This window comes from Chrysochloris asiatica, unplaced genomic scaffold (genome assembly GCF_000296735.1).
Source record: "Chrysochloris asiatica unplaced genomic scaffold, ChrAsi1.0 scaffold00116, whole genome shotgun sequence".
Taxonomy (NCBI): domain Eukaryota; kingdom Metazoa; phylum Chordata; class Mammalia; order Afrosoricida; family Chrysochloridae; genus Chrysochloris; species Chrysochloris asiatica.
In genome coordinates this window covers 1,336,677-1,352,429 of record NW_006408634.1, presented here as the reverse complement: position 1 = coordinate 1,352,429, position 15,753 = coordinate 1,336,677, and the positions used below count along the sequence as shown (strand labels likewise).

The window sequence follows — 15,753 nt, the reverse complement described above, 5'->3', positions numbered from 1 at the left end:
GAACTGCTGACTTTGCCATTAGCAGTCCATTGCTTATCCTGCAGCGCCACCGGGGCTAATTAAAGAAAACATTTAGAGGGTAGTTTAAACGGATACACAGTTATTTTGCTATGTTCCCCAGACTTCGGTGAGGCTTCCGTGCATGGTTGAAATGGCAGCGATGCCTAGGATTTGGAAAGAGGGATGGGGCAAAGTGTTGGGGGTACAGAGATGCCCCCAACACCTTCCTGCACTGATCCTACCCCTCTCTCCTCCTAGCCCAGCTCCAGTACCCTGACCCAAGCCCCCCACTACTCAATGGACAACGCCAACCCAGACCCGTTGCCTTCGCCTTTGCCAAGGGAGGAAGCTAAACCTCTGGCTTTACCTTCTGTTCCCGTGGGCCGCCGGGGTCGTCATCCTGAGGGTTCCACCCCTACGAATCCGAAGCTTAAGGCCTCTCACACTCGTAAACGAGGCCGCCCCTCCAGGTCTGGGCAGGAGCCCCTGCTGTCCCAAGGGGTGTCGTCCCCCGTGGGCAGCGGTGGGGGTAGCGACCTCCTGCTGATCGATGACCAGGGTGTGCCCTACACAGTGTCCGAAGGGTCGGTGACGGGCAGGCCCGAGGGCGCCAGCCCCAAGAAGGCTCCGCACTTTTGCCTCGTGTGCCTGCGGGCCTTCCCCTACCTCTCTGACCTGGAGCGGCATAGCATCTCCCACTCGGAGCTGAAACCCCACGAGTGCAAGGATTGCGGCAAGGCCTTCAAACGATCTAGCCACCTTCGGCGTCACTGCAATATCCACGCCGGCCTGAGGCCCTACCGTTGCCCACTGTGCCCCCGGAGCTTCCGCGAGGCTGGCGAGCTGGCCCACCACCACCGCGTGCACTCGGGCGAGCGCCCCTTCCAGTGCCCCATCTGCCGGCTACGCTTCACCGAGGCCAACACACTGCGGCGCCATGCCAAACGCAAGCACCCGGACACCCTGGGGGAACCTCTGTGTCCCCCAGACCCCGAGGCTGAACCTTCACCCTGGGACGATAACCATGAGGGCACCACGGTGGGGGCAAATGAGGAGGGGCCAGAGGAGACCAAACCAGTCAGCCCTGCAGCCCTGGTCCCCCTGTCTCAAGCCAAATTTGGAGCTGGTGCTGGGCGTGAGCAGGGCGGCCAGGACCCTTGCATTTCTGGTGGTCTTCCCGTTGGGGGAGGGTGGAGACCTACACTTCAGGGTCCCGCTGCCTTCTCCCACGCTCCCCCAGACTGACGGAATAAATATCTGCCTGCTGGCTTTCCCTGTGTCTTCAGTGATGGTGCGGGGAGCTGATCCTCCCTTCTCCTCCCTGCAGATTTCTGTCTCCCTGGAAAGTGCAAAAACCCACTGCTCCCGAGAGTTTCTGAGACTGTCAATCCTAACGGAAACAGACCGCCTCATCTTTTTCCTGGGGAGCAGCCGGTGGGTTTGAACCGCTTGTGCACAGTGTCACCAGATTTCCCCAAAATAATGGGCCTCACTGAAGCGCCTGAAGAGAGAGTTTGGATAAAACCTCTGCGCCTCACAGTAAACAACGCATTCTCAGTAAAACATGGGACGGTCCATGCGGCTGTTAGGTTTCCCTATTACAGTCAGAGTCGCCAAAGTGTAGCTGTCTTGTGGCTCCAATCTCCTAGTCCTGGGGAATCCAACGTTTGGAGAAAGGAAATCTGACGGGACCAACAACTCTGATGGCTGGCGGAGGTCTGGGAGCTGCTTGGATGAAGGGCGTAGCTAAAACAGGAGGCGGAGCTGGGACTGAAGGAAGAGGCTCATTGGATTGTAAAGTGAGAACTGGGCGGGGCTTAGAAGTAGGCGCTGAGAACTGAGGTGGGGCTATAAGATATTTGTTGTTAAGTGCATCAAGTGGATTGCGACCCATAGCGAACCCTGTATAGGGTTTCCAAGGAGCAACTGGTGAGTTTAGGGTTGGGCTTAAGTGAGTGATTTAGACTGACAGAACTCTGGTAGCGTAGTGCTTACGAATCGGGCTGCAAACAGTTCGAAACTACCAGCCGCTCCGTGAGAGAAAGATGAGGCTTTTTGCTCCCATACAGATTTACAGTCTTTATAGCGCTTGGCTGCCAACCAAAGGTCGTTTAAACACACCAGCCGCTTCTCTGGAAAAGGATGTAGCAGTCAGCTTTAAAGATTTGTTGTTGGTGTTAAGCACCATAGCAACCTATATAGGGTTTCCAAGGGTGGCTAGTAAGCTTAAACCGCCGACCTTATTTTAAGCCATAGCGCCACACCAGCCTTGAAAATCCTGTGAAGGCAGTTCTCCTCTATCCTACAGGGGTGCTGGTGTAGCACTGTAGGATCAGCACTGGACTGCAAACTACAAGGTCGGCAGTTCAAACCCACCAGCTGCTCCTCAGAAATCCTATAAAGGATTGCGATGAGTGGGAACTTAACAACAACAACATGGAGTTGCTCTGAGTGGGCAGCCGTTCAGGTTTGGGTTAGATAGGCTAACCCCAAACCCACAGTCATGGAGCCGATTCCTACTCACAGATCTTCCAAGGCTGTACATTTTTACGGGACAGAGAGTTTCATCTCTCACCCTTAGAGTGGCTGGTGGGTCTGAACTTGTGCTTGGCAGTCTAATGTTTATCCTACAAAGCCACTAGGACTCGTTGGTTTTAGAAAAGGTGGGACTTAGTTATTAGGAGGAGTCCCAGAGGCAAAACTGTTATTCAGAGTATGTGGAATGAAGGAGGTTCCATTTTTATAAAGCAAATTCCTGAGAAGGAGGGGGTGATAGGATTGGACTTGGGTGCTTAGGGTGGGGTCAGTGAGGAAGGAAGCTTTCAGTACTTTGTGGGAGGGGCAGGGTTTACAATATGAAGTGAGATAAAGCCTCTCAAACTTTGGTGTGTATCAGAGACACCTGAAACATACATATACAAATTGCTAGACACCATCTCGCCTGCAGGGATTCTAATTCAATAGGTCTGGGGGAGGGGCTCAATAATTTGCATTTCTAACAAGTTTCCAGGGCCTGTTGATGCCCCTGGTAGCCTAGCCATACTTAGGGAACCACTGACTGAAGAGACTGCATTAGCCACATTCAGAAGAGGGTGTGAAATGAGGGCTTATCATTGTGGATGTCAGACAGATCTTGACTGGAAGCAGAAAATACTAAAAGATGTTTACCTTTGCTTTATTAGCTATGCAAAGGCATTCAGCCGTGTGGGTCATAACAAATTATGGATAACATTGCAAAGACTGGGAGTTGCAGAACACTTAATTGTGCTCATTCAAAACTTGTACATAAATCAAGAGGTAGTCATCTGAACAGAAGAGGTGGATAGGTGTGCTCCAGGCTTGTGTTCTTTCACCATACTTATTTCATCTCTATGCTGGGCAAATAATCTGAGAAACTGAATTATATGAAGAAAAACATGTCATCAGCATTGGAAGAAGTCTTATTAACAACCTGCGATATGCAGATAACACAAGTTTGCTTGTTATAAGTTAAGAGCAGTTGAGGCACTTACTGGTAAAGATCAAAGACTGTAGCCTTCGGTATGAGTTATATCTCAACACAAAGAAAACAAAAATATTCACAACTGTACCAATAAGTAAGGAGCTCTGGTAGCTTAGTGGTTACGAGTTGGGCTTCGAACTTTAAGGTCAGCAGTTCAAAACTACTAGCATTTCCTCAGGAGAAAGATGAGGCTTTCTGCTCTCCTAAAGATTTACAGTCTCGGAAACAGGGTCACTGTTTGAAGTTGGAACCAACTTCACGGCACCACCACCACCAATAAGTAATATCAAGATTTGTTGTCGTTATGTGTCGTGGAGTCGGTTCCTACTCATAGTGACCCTGTACAGGGTTTCCTAGGCTGTAATCTTTACGGGAGCAGAAAGCCTCATCTTTCTCCCCTGGAGCAGCTGGTAGCTTTGAACTGCTGACCTTGCGGTTCGCAGCCCGATTCATAACCATTATGCTACCAGAGCTCCTTAATATCAAGATAAGCAGAGAAAAGATTGAAATTTTCTGCGATTTCATTTTTGCTTGAATCCACAATCAACACCCATGGAAGTAACAGTAAATACATAAAATTATGTATGAGGGGTCTTCGAAATCTTCGTGAAAAAAATGGAGTTAAAATATAATGGAATTTGTCCTAAAACACTTTTAAGCATCCTCATACTGCATCGGGAGTCCTGGTATCGTAGGATAAGCACTGGAGGTTCAAAACCACAAGGTCGGTTTGAACCACAAGGTCAGCAGTTCAAACTTACCAGCCGCACCTCGGAAACCCTATACAGGGTCACTGTGAGTCAGAACTGACTACAAGGCATTTAACAGCAAAAATACTGCATCTGGCAAATTTCCTTAAAAAGACTTCTTTGAAGTGTTAGAAAGCAATGATGTCATCTTGAGGTCTCAGGTGAGTCTGACCCATTCTTGGTATTTTTAATCACCTCATATGCATGTGAAAGCTGGACAATGAATAAGGAAGACCAGAGAAGAATTAATGCCTTTGAATTATGGTTGGGAAAGAATATTGAATATATCATGGACTACCTACGAATCGGGCTGCTAACCTCCAGGTCAGCAGTTCGAAATTACCAGCTCTAAGATGAGGAAAAAGATGGGGCTTTCTACTCCTGTAAAGATTTACAGCCTCGGAAACCCTGTGCAGGGTCACTGTCAGAACCGACTCCATGGCACATAACGACAACCTGAAGAATGGAGTCCTGGTGTGGCGCTGTGGGCTAATGCGTCAGACTGCAAAGTCAGTTTGAACTTCAAGGTCAGTGGTTCAAGCTCACCAGCTGCTTCTTGGAAACCCTATACAGGGTCGCTATGGGTCGGAATCGACTCAACGGCACTTAACAACAAGAATGAAGAAATCTGTCTTAGAAGAAACATACCCAGAATGCGCCTTATAAATGAGGAGGGAGAGACTTCATCTTATGCCCTTTGGACAGGTCATCAGGAGGTTCCAGTCCATTGAAGAAGGACATCATGCTTGGTAAAGTAGAGGGTCAGTGACAGAGAGGAAGATCCTCAGTGAGATGGACGGGCACAGTGGCGGCAACAGTGGACTCGCATATAGCAACGATTGTGAGGCTGGCACAGGACCAGCCTGGTTTCCTTCTGTCCTTCAGTGGATTGCCATGAACTGGGTGGTTGGCACCTAACAATTAGCAACATGAGCTGTGAGCCAGCCCGTCTCACAAAAGTTGGAAAAGGTGGAGCTTCAAAGCTCTGGTGTGCACAGGAGAAGCTTAAACCCAGGGGACGTGGCTCCACAGAAGAAACATTGAGAGGCGGGACTTAAAGTGATCGTGGTGGTGATGTGCCATTAAGTCGGTTCCGACTCATAGTGACCCTGTACAGGGTTTCCGAGGCTGTAAATCTTTATGGGAGCAGAAAGCCTCATCTTTCTCGAGCGGAACAGCTGGTAGTTTCGAACTGCTCTCCCTGAGGTTTGCAGCCCGATTTGTAACCACTATGCTACTAGAGCTCCTTTTAAAAGAAAGTGATGGGGCTTAAAAAAGAGAAAAAGGAATTCTAGAGAGTTAGACTTGTTATGTGCCTGGAAACCCGTTAATGCTGCTGTTATTAAGTGCCGTTGAGTTAGTTCAGATTCAGAGAGACCCCGTATAGGGTTTCCGAGGAGCGGCTGGTGGGTTTGAACTGCCGACCTTGAGGTTTGCCGTCCAGTGCTAATCCTACAGTACCACACCAGGTATCAGTTGGACTCTTTCCTTATAGAGTTGCTGGAGTCCTGGTATGGTGCTGTGCAATAAAGCACTAGATGACAAGGTCGGCGGTTCAAACTCACCAGCTGCTCCTTGGATTCCTATAAGTGGAAACCGACTAGACGACACTTCACAACAACAATAATATTGCTACAATAGTGTTGCTGTTAGTCGGAATCGACTCCACGCAGCTATTTAAGTTTTGGGTTAGCTAGACTAATCCCAAACCCACTGCCATCGAGTGAATTCCTACTCATAACGACCTTGTAGTTATTATTGGTGTTAAGTGCCGTCGAGTCGGTTTCCGCTTATAGCGACCCTGTATAGGGTTCCCAAGAAGCAGTTGGTGAGTTAGCAGCCCAATACGTATCCTACCGCGCAATCAGGGTTTCTTAGTTGGGAAAATAGTACAAAGGAATTTAGTGAACGTGGAGTAATGAGAACGCCTTTTGACTCAACGGTCCGGTTTATGATAATTAAATTCAGAAGTGGGCATGGTCCAAAGCCAGGGGCGGGTCCAAACTAGGAGACGTTTGTGAGGGGTGTGGCCGCGCCGAATAGGCGGTGTCCTCAGAAGAGGCGGACTCTCATAGCGCAAGCGCAGCTTGTGCCGTTCGTCCAGCGGAAGCAGCCTAGACTTTCCTCGCCTGCGTCCCCGAGCCAGTGCGCAGGCGCACTTTGCTCTCTCCCGTCGCCTCGGTCGCCGCCGCCGTCGTCTCCCTTTTCCGCTCCTCCACGCCGGCGCCTCGGCGACGGACGCGACTTCCGCTTCCGGGCGGGCGGGCGGCGCGGGGCTGCTGAGGAGGGGGAGGGGGCGGCACTTCCGGGCGGGCGCTCGGGTCTCCCCGGAGCGGCGGCGCTTCCTCCGCCTCCTCGGCCTCCTCCCGGCGGAGACCCCGGCGCCGGTGAGTGACGGGGCGTGCGGCCCGGGGCCCCGAATGCCACGGGGGCGGGGGGCCCCGCCCTGGTCCCGGAACGCCCCCAATCAGTGCTTCTCCCGCCGGGCCCTGCCAGAGGGCCCCCAAATTTTGCCCCCAGAAGAGCACCCCAGTTATCTTCCCTCTAACGTCTCCTTGCAAGACAACTGCCAACAGGTTTTCATCCCTGAGCGCCCCGAAACCGCCAGGACCCCCCCACGGTGCTTTTCCATAGTAATCCTCGCACAGACGCCCATTCTTGCTTCTGCAGGGCAACCCCAAATCCTGCGGGTGAAAACTCCAGTAGTATCCGTTCTGGGGTTGCCTGGAGACCACTCTCACTAGTACCTTACTGCAGACCTGCCCCCCAGTATTGCAATTCACACACAACACGGACCCCAAAAACTCTTGCTGCCCCCGCTCTCAGAATGCTCCCTTTAGTGGTGTAACAATAACTTACATTCTGGGTAACATCTAGACTATCTCACTAACTCTGCAAGAAGGCACCCCGTGCACCCCGACCCCCAATAGAACAGCTTTCTCCTTCATTCTGTTCTCTTACCCCATCCTCTTCTCCAGCTAGAAATAGCTGCCTGGTTCACTCCAGGCAGGGTCCCTGGTGGCGTGTAGGGTTAAACGCTGGATTGTTACTCAAAAAGCCAGCGGTTCAAACCCACCAGCCACTCTGTTCTGCCAGGAGGAAGATGAGGCTTTCTGCTCCTCGTCTCCGAAACCCTGTGGGGCAGTTCTGCACTGCCCACTAAATGGGTTGTTAAGAGTTGCAATCCACTCAGTGGCACTGGGGGTGGGTTTGGGCAGCTACCAGAGCCCAGGTGGCGCAGAGTATTAAGCACTCGGGCGACTAACCGAAAGGGTCAGTATTTTGAACCCACCAGCTGCTCCTCAGTTGAAAGCTAAAGCCGTCTGCTTCCAAAAACACTGATAGCCCAAAAACCCTTTGAAGTAGTTCTACTGTTCCCTACACGGTCAGGACTTAATGGCAGCAGGTATAGATAGATTGTCAGGGGTCCTGGTAGCACTCAGCTGTTCACTGAAAAGTCAGCCTTCCGAACCCTCCAGCTGCTCCTCCGGTGAAGGATACCGCAATGTGATTCCGTTACGTTTTTATGATGTCAGAAATCCTGTGAGGCAGCTTTACTCTGCCTCAGCTGGTCGCTGGGAGTCAGAATCCACTCGATGGCAGAGGGTCTGGTTTGTTTTCGCTCTAGGCTCCAATGAAGCAGTCCCACCCCACCCTCGTTTTTGTCAGCTCTTGTCTACTCGGCTTGCCTCTCAGAATGTTCCTCTTTTCCTGGCCTGCCCTGCAACGACCCACCCAGGTCTCCATCTTCCTGGTCTCCCTAGAGAGATGAATTAGGATGACCTCCTTTGCCCAGGCATTCACTCATTCATCCGTCACCCTGTTAGATCCGAGGGACACAGTCATGAGGGGGAGATGCCTGTGTTCTTAACTCGGAACTCGGGGGGGGGGGGGGGGGGGGGGGGGCGGATGTTGCAGTCTGATTGAAGGAGCCCTGATGACCTATGGTTAAGCACTTAACTGGTAACTGAAAGGTTGGTGATTCAAACCCACCCGCAGCTCCCCAGGAAATACCTGGTGATCTGCCCCTGTAAGGATTCCAGTCTTAGACAACCTTATGGGCAGTTCTGCACCTTCTCAGGAGATTGCTGGAACTTGGAAATTGAGTCCATGGCACCCAACACCAACAACACAGACTGGTGGTTGAGGGGATAGATAAGAAGTAAAGATTAAATGGTGTTCCTTAGGGGCTGACTACTTTAGCCAACTGGGAGGAGAGACCTGAATTACAAGGAGCTGCTTAACTACGCAGAGTATGTAGAGGTGTGGGTGCTCCTTTCCAGACACTGGGAATAGCATGTGCAAAGGCCCGGAGGGAGGGGCTGCAGGGAGGTCAGCGAGGTTGAAGCAGAGGAACTGGAAGGGAAGAGTGGGTGGAGAGAAGGTTTCATCTCCCAGAGCCTTGGAGGTAGAGGCATTGGGATCAGTAATCTTAACTTCTTCATCATCAGCTCTGCCAAAGTCAGCCTGTTCTTCATTCATGCATTGGCCCACTTATTCCACAGGTGTTTCATGAGCACCTTCTGTGTGTTGCAGATGCAACAGGGAATAAAATGGACCCAAATCCCTGTCCTTGTGGAGTTGTTATGCGAGGGGTGGGGAGAGGCATTCCAAAACCAGCTACAGTAAAACCTGTGAGAGCTGGAGCTCAGTGGGACTGACTTGTTAGTCTGTGTCTCTTGCAAGTTTTTCACCTTTGACAGGCTGCATTCTTACACTTTTCTGCCGCATTGTAGGATAAGCACTGGACCACTAACTGCGCTAACTACAAGGTTGATAGTTCAAACCCACCAGCCACTCCTTGGAAACCCTATACAGGGCCGTTATGTAACTCACTCAGCAACACTTACAACAATAGCAGCATTCCTTGTTATTGTTATTGAGTGCCACTGAGTCGGTTCTGACCCATAGCAACCCTGTATAGGCTTTCCGAGGAGCGGCTGATGGGCTTGAACCACTGAGCTTAATGTGGTTCAATACGTTACCTTGTAGTGCTATATCAGAACTCCACAAATATTATCTGGAAAATACTTGCGTTTTCCTTTTCTGACTGGTTCCAGGTTCCGCAGGATTGACTGTATATGCAAGGAGGTTTCAAAAGGTCTTGGGAAAATTCCGTAATCTTGTAATTCAATTTTTCCATGAACTTTCTGAAGCCCTCTTATATGTGTGTGAATTGAAATACAGCCAGATTGGGAATAGTTATAGGGACGGTGGTGTCGGAGAACGTGGAAGGACGGCTTCACTCAGGACACAGCATCTTACCTCGTCTTTTCTTGTGTACCCCGACCCCTAACCCCCAGAATGCCACACATACTCCTGGCCCATGTCACCTCAACACCTTTGATGAAACACTTCACCCCAATCTGCCCAGCTTCTGGACAGAGAACTTCTGGGCCCTGGATTCCACTGGTAGTCATCTGCCTCGTCCGCTAGCCTCATTCATCCATTTACCCGATAAATGCCTGGCACTGTTCTGGGTCCTGGGGCTACAGCCATAAACAGAGTAATCAAAACCCTTGTCCTGACGGAGCTGACCTTTGAGAGGGGCTTGTTAGTTGCCATCGCCTCATGGCCGCACTACATCTCAGGGGTTTCTAGCTGTCATTTTGATGGGAACTGACTGCCAGCTCTTTCTCCTGCAGAGCTTTTGGGTGATTTCTAACTGCCAGTCTTTGGGTTCGCAGCCAAGCACTTAAACTTTGCACCACCAGGACTTGCTCCTTAGTAGAGGAAGAGACCCCCCATAAACAAGAAGAAAAGATTCTGCAGCAGATTAGGTGCTGGGGAGAGTGGAGGAAGGAAAGGAAACGGCAGGAGGGAGACCAGGACTATTGGTGACTATTGGTTAAAATACTCACGGAGAGTCTTGTTGAGATGACTTTCCAACAAACCGGAAGGAGAGGGAGAGAGGGGTGGGTATGGGGACTGAGACCATTCCAGCGGGGAACCACAGCCAGTGTGCAGGGAGTAGCCTCTGCATAGTGGGCGGGACCTCAGTGCAGAGGGAGGAGCTTCCCTTGGGGAAGGGAGAGGAGCTTTACGGAAGTGGGAGGGGCCTCTGCTCAGGGGCGGGATATCACTGCAGTGGGTGGGGCCTTGGTTCCAGGGGAGGAGCTTCAGTGAAGTAGAAGGGTCCTCCTTGCCGAAGAAGTGGCTTTAGGAAGCGGGAGAGAAATCCATTAGAGGGCGGGATTTCTGTAGGGGGAGGGGCCTCAGTGCAGTGGGGAGAGCGTCAGTACCATGGGAGGAGCTTCAGAGCAGTTGGGGAACTTTCATGCAGAGAGGGAGTCATTTCAGTAGGGGGTGTAGAGGGGAGAAAGGCTTTCATCACGGAAGGAGCCTCAGTGCAATGGATGGGGTCTCTGGGATAGGGGGAGAAACCTCAGTGCAGAGGGAGGAGCTTCAGTGCCATGGGTGGAGCCTTGGTATAGGGGGCGGGGTCTCCTGTAGAGGGAGGAGCTTCTGTGCAGTCGAGGGGCTTTTATGCAGAAGGAAAAGCTTTATTGCTCTGCTGAGTCTGGAAGGGAAGTGTCAGTTGTTGGAGCAGCCAGAGGCTGTGGGGAGGCTACTGAGGGCCCTTGTAGATCATTGGTTCTTCAGCGTTGACTCAGAGTGCAGTGGGAGTCATTGCAGGATTTTGAGCAAAGGCACTGAGTCCTCCTGTCTGTTTAGCCTCCGTCCTCCTGTCTGAAATGGGAACACTACTACTGATGCTTGTCTCATGGGTTTGTGGTGACGTGTAAATGAGACAAGCCACACATGGCACCCCACACAATTCATGTTTGTTAGTTGGTGTTCAGTCCGTGTTGGTGGTTGGCCTGGGGACTAACCCAGACCTGGGATCAGGTCGTGGAGGGTGGTGGGTGGCTGGAGAAAGCAGTTTTCAGTAGAAGGTGGAGTGGGAGGGTCTCCCTTTGTCTTAGAAGCAGAGATGTTAGAAAACAGCATATTGCATGGGAGAAGCTTCCAGTAAGGAGCCCTAGTGGGCAAGGGTTAAATGCCTGCCTGTTAACTTTAAGGTTGGGGGTTCAAACCGACCTGGTGGTTCCACAGGAAAAAGATGCAGAAGTCTTCCTCCTTTTGTATCAGTCAATTAAACTCTGTGGGCAGTTCTACTCTTTCACACAGAACCTAAAAACATATTCTAATGTCCCTTGTGACTCTCTTATGAGTCCAAATCGACTAGACAGCCCCTAACAGTAACAACCTTCAGATAGGGTCTCTGGGTGGCATAGGAGGTTCAACATCTGTCCACTACCTGACTATCTGGCAGGTCTGACCTGGGAGGAAAGACCTAGTGATCTACTTCCAAAAAGTCACAACCTAGCAAACACTAGGGAGCACAGTTCTTACCTGACACATTGGGTCAACATAAGTCTGAATCAGCTTGACGTCAATTCACAACACGCTTCAGATCCCAGCCCTGTGTGACTTTGGGAGATTCATGGAGCTCTCTGACCCTCTGTCTCCTCCTTTATAAAATGGAACCCGTCGTTCTGATCATCCTCTGGGCTGTCTTGGAGGAGCTATCGCATCAACACATGAAAAGATTCCGAAGACTTAGGTGGCCATAGGCTGAGTGTTAGATGTGTGATCTTGATGTTAACAGACTAGAGTTTCAGCACAGGGCAGATTTGTAGTAGTGCAATATGACCCACAGGGCCTGGTATCAGAAAGATCTAGAGTAAAACACCAGCTTTCCCTTTATTGGCTGTGTGACCTCGGGGAAAAGATCCCCCCCCCAGTGCCTCAATTTCCCCAAATAAACAACTGGGGCCAACAACGGTACTTACCTCTCAGGGTTATTGTGAGGAATCTGTGAGGTGGCACAAACTCTTGAAACAGTAAACTTGAACAGTTGGGCTCATTACTGCAGCTGCTTAAGCATGCCGGCCTTCTGGGACAGCCTCATCTCGCATAAACCCTCGCCATGACCCATCTCCTGCAAATGACACCACTTCCTGGCTTCAGTCCCCACAAGAGAGAAATATCTCTTCTGTCCTGGCAGAAGTAGCCATTAGCCTCACCAGTCTGTTCCCCGTTAATTCTCCCTACTCCTCTCATAGTGGTACTCTTCAGCATCTGGCCATTCGGCCCCCAGAACCCCTTGTCCTGGGCCCCACCCCTAGTATCAGTTCATCTCTCAAATTTCCCCTGCTTTCAGGGAGTTGTGTTCAACCTAGCCTCACCTCTCCATTCATTCGGCAAATATATATCAAGACACACATCATGGCTATAAATTTTCCTCAGAGCACTGCCTTAGCTGCACCTCATGAGTTTTGTTGTCTTTCCTGTTGTATTAGTCTGAAAGCATATTTTAATGTCCCTTGTGACTTCTTGTCTGGCCCACTGGAGACTTGGGAGTATGTTGGTTTATTTATTTGGGTATATTTTTTAGGTAGCAATTTTTCTATTGTTAAATATATATATATATAACATTAGCCAATTCACCGTTTTTTAGGTGTTTAGCAGTATTGATGACATGAATTGTGTTGGCAGTCATCACCATATCATCATTGCCAGATTTCCAGGGAGTGTGTTACTAATTTCGACATTTCATCAGCATTTATGGAACACCCACAGTGTGCCAGGCACTGCCCTAGGTGCTGAGCGCAGCAGTTAACAAGACAGGCTGAGGGGCACAGAACAGTATACAAACGCAAAGAAAACATCAGTACCGATAGGAGAGGTGAAACAGTGTCGAAGGCGGAAGCGGTGCACTTTTAGCTAGGGCGTTAGCTCTCTTGGAGCTGCGTCTGAACAGGTAACATCTCACCTCAAGAAGGTGAGAGAGGGAATCTCATGGAAGTCTAGAGAAGAATGTTCTAGATAGAAGAATCTCACCACATTTGTGATCTGTCCAAGACCAACCAAGTCCCCACAAACTAGGCCCTTATGTAAATGTTCCTCATAACCCAGAAAGCACCCCCAAAGGCTCCTGTCCAAATAGTTAAAGCGCTCTGGTGGTGGTAATGGCTGTATGCCTAGCTGATAACCGAAGGGTGGGCATTTAGAATCCTCCCATGGAAGACAGACCTGACAATTTGCTTCTGTAAAGATGACAGCCTAGGGAACCGTATGGGACAGTTCTGTTCTTTCACATGGGGTTGCTGTGAGTCAGAATTGACTTGATGGCACTCAACAACTCCCCCCTCCTCCATAGTTTCACCACCAGGTAAGAACCCAGCCCCTGGCGTTATCAGCCAGGGTTCTGCAGAGACACAGAACCAATCAGGAGACTAGATAGAGATTCCCTGTAAGGAATTGACTCATGGAATTATGGGGACTGGTAAGGAACTCTGGTGCCACAGTGGGTTAAGCATTGGGCCGCTAACCAAAAGTTCAACAGTTCTTACCCGCCAGCTGTTAGCGGGAGAAAGATGAGGCTTTCTGCTTCCATACAGATTTGCAGCCTCGGAACCTCTGTAAAGATTAGAGCCTTGGAAACCCTCTGGGGTGGTTCTACACTGTCCTACAGGGTTGCTCTTTGTTGGGATCAATTCTACAGCAGCGGGTGGCGTTGCTGTAATGGAGGCAAGCCAGGAAGTAAGTTCTTTCCCCAAATGCCTTTCCTTCTACCCCCCCATCCCTACCCTACTTCTCACATCCTCAGGCTGTTGGGTACCCCCTAACCCCCCGCCCCAGCTGCCTCCAGTCGTCTGGTTCCCTCCTGGGCTGAGCCTTTGCCCTTCTGGGAGATCTGATTTAATTGCGGGGCTGTGAAGGGCATAGGCTCTTGAGTCTAGTCCAAGGGCCAGGACACCCCGAACTGGAGCCTAAAAATATCCCGCTCTGGGTGGGGGTGGGTAAGACAGTCACCTTTCACCTCTGAGGGGTAGAGAAATCCTGTGCAGACTGGCCCCCTATCCCCTGCTGTGGGCTAAGCACAGAATTGGGCACCCCCACCTCATGGGCCCTTCTGCCCCGTTTCCCCAGGTCCCCCATGGGTGTGAGGACTTGGGGACTCATGGCAGGAGTTAGATCCAGTCGGGGTGAACACACGTGGAGCCTCGCAACCTGAACACCGAGTCCCGTAAATGGAGCAGCCCAGGGTTGCCACAAACCTTCAATTGGTAAAACCCCAATGTCTACGACAGGCGGTAAAGGGAAGCATAATCAAATGAGATGTATCAGCTTATCTTCTGTCATTGGGTCCCAAACCCATGGCTTCTGGGTCTACTCCCACTCATGGGGAAAACCCATGTGTGCAGAACAGAACTGATTCATAGGATTTTCTAGGCTGTGGCCTTTACTTTCGAGATGCCTCTGGGTGGGTCCAGACCACCAACCTTTGCATTAGTAGTGGAGAGCTTAGCCTTTTGGGGCCACCCAAGGACAGGGAAACCACTATGATAGGAACATAGTGTTTCCATTTTTACAGAGGCAAAACCTGAGGGAAGGGTGGGAATTGGGAAGGGGGGGCACTTGAGCGGTATTGCAGACCAAGAGCACTGGGACTGAGGAGATGAAGTAGAGATCTTGAGAGGGGCATTGAGGGCAGGAGACCTAGGAAATGGACAGCTGAGGTATCTCAGGGTCCCCAAGCAACAGGGAGAGGAAAGGCAGGGAAAGAAGAGGGACAGGAAGTGAGGGAGTTGTGGGCTGGGGACACCCGTGTTTGCTTCCACTTCCTCAGAGGCGCCCTCTTCTTCACAGGGCCTCCCAACTACCATCCGACCCGTGATGGAGGCAAACCCAGTGGGCAGTGGCGCCGGGGGCGGTGGCAGCAGCGGCCTGGGAGGCGAGGATGGGGTCCACTTCCAGAGTTACCCCTTCGACTTCCTGGAATTCCTCAACCATCAGCGCTTTGAGCCCATGGAGCTCTATGGGGAGCATGGGAAGGCCATGGCTGCCCTGCCCTGTGCCCCGGGGCCCCCACCGCAGCCCCCTCCCCCACCGCCCACCCCCCAGTACGACTACCCTCCCCAGTCCACCTTCAAGCCCAAGGCCGAGGTACCTTCTTCCTCCTCTTCTTCGTCTTCCTCGTCCTCCTCCACCTCCTCGGGCCCTGCCTCACAAGCCAAGAAGCCAGACCCGCCCCTGCCCCCTGCCTTTGGGGCCCCCCCACCGCCCCTCTTCGATGCCGCCTTCCCCGCCCCACAGTGGGGCATCGTGGACCTCTCGGGACATCAGCACCTCTTTGGGAATCTGAAGCGAGGTGGTCCGGTATCCGGACCAGGGGTGACTCCGGGACTGGGCGTCCCGACGGGGGCCCCGGGCCCACTGCCTGCCCCTGCACAGACCCCACCGGGCCCCACGGCCGGAGTGGCCTGTGACCCCACCAAGGACGACAAGGGTTATTTCCGGAGGCTCAAGTACCTAATGGAGCGGCGCTTCCCCTGTGGCGTGTGTCAGAAGTCCTTCAAACAGTCGTCGCACCTGGTGCAGCACATGCTAGTACACTCAGGTGAGCGGCCGTACGAATGCGGAGTGTGTGGCCGTACCTACAATCACGTGTCCAGCCTCATCCGCCACCGCCGCTGCCACAAGGACCTGCCG

General features: G+C 51.5%; 2 protein-coding genes across 2 annotated transcripts in view; both read left to right on the top strand.

Annotated features, from left to right (window-relative positions):
• The first annotated feature begins 297 nt into the window (after positions 1–297).
• On the top strand, positions 298–1,245 carry ZNF524 (zinc finger protein 524). Its single transcript, XM_006868286.1, has one exon. It carries the CDS (start codon positions 298–300, stop codon positions 1,243–1,245), a length of 948 nt encoding a protein of 315 aa, XP_006868348.1.
• Positions 1,246–14,937: 13,692 nt separating this feature from the next.
• The window catches only part of ZNF865 (zinc finger protein 865), a 3,301-nt gene continuing 2,485 nt past the window's right edge, over positions 14,938–15,753 (top strand). Inside the window, exon 1 of the mRNA XM_006868285.1 lies at positions 14,938–15,752. Coding sequence (XP_006868347.1) covers positions 14,938–15,752 — 815 coding nt within the window. The remainder of the gene's footprint in view (position 15,753) is intronic.

Excerpts from the sequence above, each read along its gene's own strand:
- ZNF524 (XM_006868286.1), top strand. The coding sequence starts at position 298 with ATGGACAACGCCAACCCAGACCCGTTGCCTTCGCCTTTGCCAAGGGAG.